Source organism: Sinocyclocheilus rhinocerous, unplaced genomic scaffold (genome assembly GCF_001515625.1).
Source record: "Sinocyclocheilus rhinocerous isolate Xijiao unplaced genomic scaffold, SAMN03320098_v1.1 scaffold1931, whole genome shotgun sequence".
NCBI lineage: Eukaryota > Metazoa > Chordata > Actinopteri > Cypriniformes > Cyprinidae > Sinocyclocheilus > Sinocyclocheilus rhinocerous.
Genome location: NW_015662696.1, coordinates 305,546 through 316,082, shown reverse-complemented (window position 1 = coordinate 316,082; position 10,537 = coordinate 305,546). Strand labels below are relative to the sequence as shown.

Here is a 10,537-nt window from a genome sequence, read left to right as displayed (position 1 = left end):
TGAGTGTGTGTGTGTGTGTGTGTGTGTGTGTGTGTGTGTATAAAGTTACCTGTACAGTCCCCAGACCACAGCTTTCTTCTTCATGGCCAGATAAAACAAGGCTGCGTCTAACGGGTCGTTGTTTCTCTGATAAGCAGCTTTTGCTACCTGGTAGGAGATAGAGGATCACTGATCATTACACATGTTTGGATTTCATGTCAAATTCAAAAAATATAGAAAATTACATTTAAAGAACTATATTGGCCTGTGATCATCATTCAAACAAACACTCAATACGTAAAAAGTTCATCTCAAGGTGCTGAAAAATAAAGACGTTGAATACAGTGGCTAAAGACATGCATCGGATGCACATGCACAGAAAAACAATTAAAGGAGCAGCAGCTACAGACTGAGCTGACCTGTGTGAAAGGATACGAGATTATGAGTAGATTTACCGTCATACATACACTTTTAGAGTGTATAGGCCACACTGTGACAATAACACCTACAAAGTGTCACGTTAATATGCACAAGCATTGCGGAGAGCCATATTATTTATATATATTTGATGTATATTAAATATTTGAAGCTTGAGGTTAAAAATGTGAGAAAACTAATAGATACAGCAGACGGTGCTTGACCCCCCGATAATTCCAGACAGAATGCATGCAGCTCCAATACAATAGAACATGCATTTGTTTACAAAAATATTCTGAATTTTAGAAATTCTGCCAAAATCTACTCATCATAGGGCTGGGCGATATGGGCAAAAAATAAAATCTCGATTTTCTCAGAACATTTGACCGATTTTGTACGATTTTAAACTAGTCAACTTGAAAATGTAACTACAACATGATTCAAGTAACTTTCTCTTTATTAACCCGCTAGTTAAAGAAAATTCTATTCTAAGTGCAGCACACATGAAGTTGTAATCATGATGTAAATGTTAAACAAATCACTTCTTAAATATCCTTGCAGAAAGGATGCATGAACTACAGCTACATCTTGTACAAACTTGTCTTATACATATTATATGTTCAGAAATAATACAAGAAAAATGCTTTAAAAAATCATAAAAGTCAACGTAATTCAAATTCAGAATGACTGAAGGTATAACACCAGTAGACTATTAACTATAAATGTTCTGTAAAAACAATGAACAGCAGTTTTCAGCCTGTCAGCATGATGCAAACATGAAATATCAGACATACAGCAGTAGTTCTTCACAGGTTTTTTTTATTAGATTGCGCTGCTTTTCCATTGTTTTTTCTATGTAAACATGGACGCGTCTGACTGTTGCGTTCGCGTCTCTTTCATTTCTCTTTACTGTTATTGTCAAAGTGTCTAATTCTAACGTTTGGTAATATTAAATTCGAATTAATCGATAAAATCGGAAAAAAGCCCTAACTCATCATCTGCTAATATGCACAGAAAATGGGCTCAGTTTGGTCAAACCTTCTCAATGCATCTGCGAAGCTTGTTGGTGCTCCTGAGCCACCAGCCCATGCCCATGGCTCTCAGCTCGGGCCACGCGGGCTCTCCTTTATGCAGGGCCGGAAGCATGTTGAGCAGCTCCTCTTCGGCCTCGGAGTGGAACGCCCAGGCGTAGTGGCAGGTGGACAGTCCTGTAGACCAGCGGCATTATTCAGACCACACAACATCTGAGCAAGACCAGCTGAGATTTACATTCATGACGTTTTTTCAGTGCATGCATTCCAATGGGAATCGAACCCACGACCTTGGTGCTGCTAGCGGCATGCTCTAGTTCAACATCAATATCATATATATATATATATATATATATACACTACCGCTCAAAAGTTTGGGATCAGTAAGACTTGTAATGTTCACAGAAATAAATTATATTTTAAAGGATATTAAAATAGAAACCATTATTTTATATTGTAATAACATTTTGCAAGATTACTGTTTTTTTCTGTATTTTTGATCAAATAAATGCAGCCTTGATGAGCAGAAGACACTTCTTTAAAACACATTACAAATCTTACTGATCCCAAACTTTTGAACTGTAGTGTGTGTATATTCCATGAAAATCTTCTGAGGCACTCATGGACACTGATGCAGGCGTACCTTGACAGAGCAGCGGAGCGCGATGAGCCGGAGGCAGAGACGTGAGGAGGAAGGTGTGCAAGCGAACGGCTAGCAGGAACTTCAGTCCACATTCATCCAGCGTCTCTCCACCTGAGTACAGGTTCATCACATCAGAACACATCCCTACAAATGAAAACTAAAGTTATATCAGTGAAAGATACTGACTTTGGCCTTTGCCTTGGCTTTCTCCAATGTGGGTGCTGGTGGAAGCGATGGTGTCCGCCAGAGCCATCAGAGACATCTGCTCCATCCGCGTCAGGCCCGGCAGGCTGGAGTGAAGCAGGTGTCCCGATAACACCTGTGCATGTTCGGAGCCGAAGAACGTAGGGCTGTACTTTGACAAATCAATGACTTTAGCGTTTGCATCCTCCTCATCTCCATCAAAAGGGTCCATGTCATCCGCACTGACACCGGCGGTCTGGAAGAGCTCGTTGTAAGCGTCGCTTTGGCCGTGAGCGCTCACGCTCTCCGATCGTTCTTTGGCACTAGGAGCGGTCTCCTCGTCGGCGGCTAACAGCGCATGCAGAGGCAGCGGCGGGATGGAGTCGATCTCGGTGTAGTCGGAGCTCTCAGCTTTGCTGAACATCTTTGGGTCTCGGGCGGTGCTTCCGCTGGCGCTGATGGTGAGCGAGCGCAGACGCCGCTCCTGGTTTATCGCAGTGTCCTTCATAGACACGATCTCCCCAGCAATGCACTTCACCAGATGGGACAGGATGGCTTTGGCCCGGCGCACCTTCCCGAGGTCCATGAGCTCCAACAGCTGCACTGGGTGATACTGGGGCAGAGTAGGAAACAGGTGATAGGCCGCCTCAAACAACCCAGAATCCTCCATCTCGGCCGGGAGGTCGTACACGGTTCTCTTTCCACTGAGTTTCTGAGCCAAACTAGTCATGGATCTGGTGAGGGTCTTTTTCGAAGGATTCGGACTGAGTCCCTCCTGCTTCATCGCAGAGTTGAGCGACGTCACGCTACCAGTGCGCGACGGTTTGACTGGAGCCGGCGGCTGCCACTGGGAGTAGACGTGCATTTCGCAATCCATCCCGACTACTAAGATGCCATCTCGCACCCAAGATAGAGAGACAGGGATGGGTAGCGAACCTTCAACCGACGACACCAGATCCACCACTCGGAGGAGCACCAATCGAGAGCAGCTGCGCTCCTTACTGCAATCGGACAGACCCAGATCTGGAGGTGTTCCAGAAAGCATCCCGTAAATGTAAAGTTTGGATCCTAGACCTACAGTTAATATGTGAGAGCCATCTTCTCTGGAAACCCAGTCTAAGTGGACCTGCCTCTTAACTGAACAGCCGTTACTCAGGCAGTCGTTGGCACTGGGGCTGTATGCGCTGCAGACTTTAAGCGTCTGCTCCAGAATCCACTGAGAGCCTCCGGTGGAGTCGCACTGGAAGATGCTGATGTGCATGATGGGTTCGTGGCTCCGGTGCGCGACTGCGACTCTGCTGGTGTGACAGCAGCTGAGACCCATGAGCTGACCGGACACGCTCAGAGCGCTGCTGCTGGCCTCGCCCTCCTCCACAAGCAAAGGCCACTCCTCCCAGACGTATGACGGGTCCGCAGAGCCATCGGGGTCAGAGACGGCGCTGCACCTCCAGAACCGGACCGATCCGTCTGAGCAAGACGTGGCCAGCAGATACGGAGAGCGGCCGGCCGGCTGCAGAGATGAAGCGCTCAAATGACCTGCAACACAAGTGTTGGCGTTTATCAGATAATGCAACAGAATATCCAGCTGCATTTTAAATTATAGGAGGCACTTCCGGTTTCCACTCAAAACGACTGAAACAAATCATTTCAAATCATAAGGTTGTGTTACAAATAAGTCTGACTGTACATTTTCCTTCATGTTCTGTTTTCAGGCATCAGGAGAATAGCATTGGTATATTAACTCTTTCCCCGCCAGGATTTTTTTTTAAAGTTGCCAGCCACCGCCAGCGATTTTGATGACTTTCACTAAAATTTGATGGCCTCCAGTATATTTTGCTGTATGAATATTTGAATATGCAATACGCCAAAATAAAGATCAGAACCTCTACTTTTAAACAAAAAAAATCTGTTTTAATTTTAGCTTAAAGCATTCTTTTTTTATCAACACTTGAATATAGGTACGTTTCATAAAAATGCATCGGTTTTGTACTCGTTCAGAAGATGTGTAATAGCGCCTCCGAGTGTATAACAGTGAAAACACGGAAAGCTGTAAAAACTCGTCTTTGTTTTCTTGTAAAAGACGAGATAACTGGTCAGTGGCGGAGAAAGAGTTAATGTGACGTGCTATGACTTTTCCTACTGACTATTTTCATTTGTAACAATATGAATAAAGATAACATATACTGCAAATTTAAGCTCTGCTCTCCTGATTTAATTTACAATATATCCCATGAATAATTAAATGCACTAAGAATCTGTTTTTGTTTCTCCCCGAATCCTCACATCTCTTTCCAGGTTTGTTTTCACACAGATGCTTTGAAATGCAGGTGCCTCCCATTTTCACTTCTAATCCCAGCAGTTTACTGGAATGTTTCTAAAGCAGCTAAACACAAAATTTGCTATCTGTAAAAATTACGGAAATCACTTTTGTGATTGAATCCTTAGATTCTAGATTCCATTTCACTGTAGCAACCGCATCCCTCGCCCCTAGCGATTGCCCCGGTGAGGACAGCTTCCTTAGATTCTAGATTCCATTTCACCTTAGCAACCGGAATAATTAAATGCACTAAGAATCTGTTTTTGTTTCTCCCCGAATCCTCACATCTCTTTCCAGGTTTGTTTTCACACAGATGCTTTGAAATGCAGGTGCCTCCCATTTTCACTTCTAATCCCAGCAGTGTTTACTGGAATGTTTCTAAAGCAGCTAAACACAATATTTGCTATCTGTAAAAATGACGGAAATCACTTTTGTGATTGAATCCTTAGATTCTAGATTCCATTTCACCTTAGCAACTGCATCCCTCGCCCCTAGCGACTGCCTCGATGAGGACAACTTCCTTAGATTCTAGATTCCATTTCACCTTAGCGACCGCATCCCTCGCCCCTAGCGACTGCCTCGGTGAGGACAGCTTCCTTAGATTCTAGATTCCATTTCACCTTAGCAACCGCATCCCTCGCCCCTAGCGACTGCCTCAATACAATATTATCACTCAATGTTGCAGTTAATGAACATTTTTAATTAAGGCAACGAATGTTACGTAATACAGACTAATGATATTTAACACGTCTGCCCGCATCCCTCGCCCCTAGCGACTGCCTCGATGAGGACAGCTTCCTTAGATTCTAGATTCCATTTCACCTTAGCAACCGCATCCCTCGCCCCTAGCGACTGCCTCGGTGAGGACAGCTTCCTTAGATTCTAGATTCCATTTCACCTTAGCGACCGCCTCCCTCGCCCCTAGCGACTGCCTCGATGAGGACAGCTTCCTTAGATTCTAGATTCCATTTCACCTTAGCAACCGCATCCCTCGCCCCTAGCGACTGATGATAATGATGAAATGATATTTAACACGTCTGCAATATTGCTAGAGAAATAATCTAGCTTTTTGCTCTGTCAATATTTTTACACTTTTAAATAGCAACCGCATCCCTCGCCCCTAGCGACTGCCTCGATGAGGACAGCTTCCTTAGATTCTAGATTCCATTTCACCTTAGCAACCGCATCCCTCGCCCCTAGCGACTGCCTCGATGAGGACAGCTTCCTTAGATTCTAGATTCCATTTCACCTTAGCAACCGCATCCCTCGCCCCTAGCGACTGCCTCGATGAGGACAGCTTCCTTAGATTCTAGATTCCATTTCACCTTAGCAACCGCATCCCTCGCCCCTAGCGACTGCCTCGATGAGGACAGCTTCCTTAGATTCTAGATTCCATTTCACCTTAGCAACCGCATCCCTCGCCCCTAGCGACTGATGATAATGATGAAATGATATTTAACACGTCTGCAATATTGCTAGAGAAATAATCTAGCTTTTTGCTCTGTCAATATTTTTACACTTTTAAATTCCTTTTAATGATCGATGTATGAAGGGTGAGGAGAATAATGTAACTTCATTGTACCCAGTTTTTGCAAATCCTTATTATGGCTTTCATAGAGCGAATAGTTCGCCGATTGTTTACCGGAAGTTCCTCCCATAATTCGTGCAAAGCGTCATGGGGCGTAGGAAAGAGATGGATAAATACAGGACATAATGAATAATCAGAACATCATGCAGCAGTGAATGCTCTCATCCTCAAAGGTGCACAGAGGTCTTCACCTGCAGCAGGTGATACACGAATGACTTCAACGCCCTGCGGCAGATCCAGCTCCTGGCTGAAGACTTTCGTGCTGGAAAGAGTGAGGCGGCAGGCGCTCTGGAGGTTAGACGTCTTCAGTTTGGGTCTCGGGGTTTGTGGTGAGCCGACCGTCTCAAAGTTAAATGATGGAGACACAGTCTCTCTGTCTGGAGTTTGAGTTTGCTCTGAAAGAATGACACAAATCTGGTCACAATCAGTTGCTCTGTCTTTCCTTTATGGGCGACATTATAATTAGTGGTTGACTGATATGGATTTTTTGATGCCAACATAAAGCCGATAAATGAGATATATATCACACTATTTAATTTAAAGATAATAAAACACATGCATAACAATTGCTGAAATTAAATAGTATCTATTTTGCTTAATAATATATACAAATATTTTTAAAAATGTCAACTTCATAAAAAAAATAATCTGTAAAATAATGATTCTGCATTATTTTTCACAAATAAAGAAATTGTTAAAAATATGAATAACAACACTGTATCTAACAGTGCACTCAGTAATCTGGTAAGTTGTGCACATGCTGTCAAAATAAAAGTCCCATTTCTCACATATCGGCCAAACAGAAAAAATTATTGACCGATATTGACCGATATATCGGTCAACTACTAATCATATTCATGTTGCTTAGGCTTTGTTTGATCACACTTGCACTCATGTCTGACTCCAATCTGGCACTTTTCACAGTCCAATCAAGTGTGAGTCACATTAAATACCATAAGATCCATTACAAACCCATAACGACGGGAACTGCGTCCAGCTGTAGGTGCCACATGTGCAGGAGCGACCTGCCGCTCTGAGTGATCTCCACCACCACCAGGAAGAAGCGAGCGGAGAAGAGCGTCCGGCTGGGAACTGAAGGAAGGACAAGCGTTCGTGACACAGCACAGAAACACAACGAACGCTGAGAGAGAGCGAGAGAGAGAATGACTTCTTACCAGAATCCTGCAGGTAATCGTCTGTTTTCTCATTTCCCAAGATCAGGTCCTCCTCAAACACATGCAGCAGCTGCGTCTCTTTCCCCTGCTGAACAAACAGAGAGAGAGACGTGAGCGCTGAGCACTCTGGGAAATTACATGATGCTCTTGTGTTAGATCATCCCATTATTTTGGGTCACATTATGCATCTGTAGTGGATCTTATACGTACAAAGTCTGTGATGGCATCAAGCTCAATGATGCAGCCTGGTCTGGCCGTCGACTGCTGGCTGATGATGTTAAACACCTCTCCAACATATTTCTGGAGAAAAACACATGACAGATAAGCAGGACTCTACTATTTGATATACTGAAATAACAGCCAGGTCCATTCTTACGGAGATGTCGGGGTTGGAGAGTTCACTCAGCAGTTTTTTGGCCTCGATGATGGCCTGATAGAGTCGGAGCGAGTGTCCGTCACTAGCGATGAAGCAGGCACTGGGTGAGTTTCCATACACACCTTTGGGAAGGAAATGAAATATGAATAGATCAAAAGTAACATCCAATCAGCCGCAAGCTGAGAAATAGACAGGCTTCACACACGAGGGATTGTCAGTTAAAGTTTTAAAGACACGCATTAAATATTCATGAGCTGAATACATATGTATGAATATTCTATGCAGCAGAGACTCCATTCAAATAGGGATGCTTGTAAATGTTTCCCGCTCACTCATTAAAAATCTCTGAAAATATCACAAATCATCTGCACACAGAGTGCTTTCTCCTGTACTGTACTCTTGCTTTCTGTTTTTAATGCAAGACTGTCAGGCTGAACTACTCTACACTCTAGAAGGTTTCCACAGTGAATTTTGCTTTTATGTCAGAATCTAAGAGAGATGTCCTCATCGAGGCAGTCGCTAGGGGCGAGGGATGCGGTTGCTAAGGTGAAATGGAATCTAGAATCTAAGGAAGCTGTCCTCATCGAGGCAGTCGCTAGGGGCGAGGGATGCGGTTGCTAAGGTGAAATGGAATCTAGAATCTAAGGAAGCTGTCCTCATCGAGTCAGTCGCTGGGGCGAGGGATGCGGTTGCTAAGGTGAAATGGAATCTAGAATCTAAGGAAGCTGTCCTCACCGAGGCAGTTGCTGGGGATGAGCGTGGGCAGCCAGGCCACGTTAGAGAAGGCGGACGCGTGCAGCGAGTTGATCCTGGCCAGCTCCGACACGCCCCCCGAGAACGACAGCGGACCCACCGGATCCACCCGCCACAGGATCAGCTCACTGTAGATCGCGTTGGGATCCTGGGCGACGCCACCAGAAGACACCCTGCTCCTGTGGGACGGGGCGGCGGCGGGGCGGGTCAGAGCGGCGTCCCCGTCGGGTGTCCTCAGGGCATTGTGGTGCGAGGTAGTGAGCAGCAGCGGCAGCAGAGAGTGGCAGGCTAGATCGTTGAGGTGGAAGCGGTGGCCGCAGTATCGTGACTTATGAGACACGCTGAGCACCGTGGAGAAGGCCGAGTCCTCGGCGAAGCTGACGGCCCACTGGTTGAGTGAGCCGTCGGCGTGTTTGGAGATCATCAGGACACTGGGGGTGAAGATGCTGAGACGCAGGCTGCTGGAGGAGGGTTTGTTCTGGCTCTGTCCGATCAGAGCGGAGGAGGACGAGTGCGGCAGGCCCGCGGGACGCTGACGGCCGTGCTGCATGGCCAGGTCCACGTTTCTGTTGCAGGCGTACATGACCACGCTGCGGCTGAGCGAGATGGCGTCGCCGGTGGGGAAGGCCACGGGAATCCTGGACACGAAGGAAACCTGGAAACAGAGAATGAACTCATCAGAGAATTCAGTACTGTGAATTAATGTTCAGTACTCTGAAACATTACTTGTTGCTTATTGTATACTGTTTCACACACTATTCTTAAAAAAACAGTAGGCAGTATGCACTGTGTACTGGGCAGTAAGCTAGTGTGCCATTCTGAACACAGCCACTGTCTTTATGAATGAGTCACTGAATCATTGACTCAAAAGATTTGTTCAAAAACAGATTCATTCAGGAATGAAACACTGCAGTGTTGCTCTGAGACGCGCAAATGTTCTGCTCCAGCTTTGTTTGGAACTATTTTCATTGGCAAAACAGAAAAAAAAGACAATATTGTATCTAAAAGTATAAGAATATATAGAGTATAGCTTCATTAAAAAATAATTTCATATTTCCATATTAACAAAAAATATGAAAATAAAAAAAGACATTAATAAAAAACTAAAAGGATAGTTCACCCCAAAAAATAAAAAATGAAAAAATGAAAAGAAAAATTTCTTTCTAAAGCTATTTTTTGTAAAGAATATTTTACGCTTTTCTCATTTAACACAATAATGACTTTAAATTATCTTTTGAGGGTAATTTCTCAGCCAAATTTGATGTACGATTAATATGCGATATATTTTAAAAATTTGCTTTCAGAATGTGAATTATCAGTTCATTCTAATAGGCTTCATCACACAGCCAATGCTTTTGGATTCTCAAGATGTGTTTTGTTTGTTTTTTGCAAAATGAGTGACACTCAGTGTCAGCTCACACATCGTTAAAACAACAACTACGATATTATCCTAGACAAAAACTACTGGACACCCCTAGCCTTTGTCAACACAATGATGATAAAATAACAACTATCATTACACTATCGTTTAAAACATGAGCGGTGATCACTCATTCAAAACTAGTGTGTTCTGGGTGGTTACCAGGGTGTTGCTAAGGAGAACTGGGTGGTTGCTAGGTTGTAGCTATGTGGTTACAGAGTGTTTTGAGTTGTTTCGAGGCATAATCTGAGGAACCGCTCTCAGGATGTGTTGTTTGTACCTGCGCCTGTCGGAACATGCCCGGCTGGTATTCATCCAGCCAGTCGACTAGCCACACCAGCAGCGAGCCGTCCATGGGGTGGATGCTGAACAGCATGTCTGCTGCTCTGTTCCAGTCACTCAGCAGCACATCCACCTGATGATCCACAGCCGCCGCAGGGAGAGAGACGGAGCTCAGAGCCGCAGCATCAGCGCCGCTCCCCTCCTCATCAGCATCTGCTCAGAACAGAGAGATTTCAGCTTCATGTGACTCATGTGAATCTGCACATGCTGCTCGGACAGGCCTATCAGTGTACAAGTACCACCAATAAAACTGCAAACACACAGATGGCCTTTTTTTTACTCACAAGTGTGTGTGTGTGTGTGTGTGTGTGAG

At 44.6% G+C, this 10,537-nt stretch overlaps 1 protein-coding gene across 1 annotated transcript in view; it reads right to left on the bottom strand.

The window, feature by feature from the left end:
• Nucleotides 1-10,537, bottom strand: part of LOC107728253 (dmX-like protein 1) — a 44,439-nt gene that overhangs the window by 16,149 nt on the left and 17,753 nt on the right. The window contains 11 exon segments of the mRNA XM_016538360.1: nt 50-147; nt 1,435-1,604; nt 2,071-2,181; nt 2,257-3,789; nt 6,350-6,553; nt 7,131-7,250; nt 7,334-7,421; nt 7,544-7,633; nt 7,710-7,831; nt 8,445-9,117; nt 10,163-10,377. Of these exon segments, the coding sequence (XP_016393846.1) occupies nt 50-147; nt 1,435-1,604; nt 2,071-2,181; nt 2,257-3,789; nt 6,350-6,553; nt 7,131-7,250; nt 7,334-7,421; nt 7,544-7,633; nt 7,710-7,831; nt 8,445-9,117; nt 10,163-10,377 (3,424 nt within the window).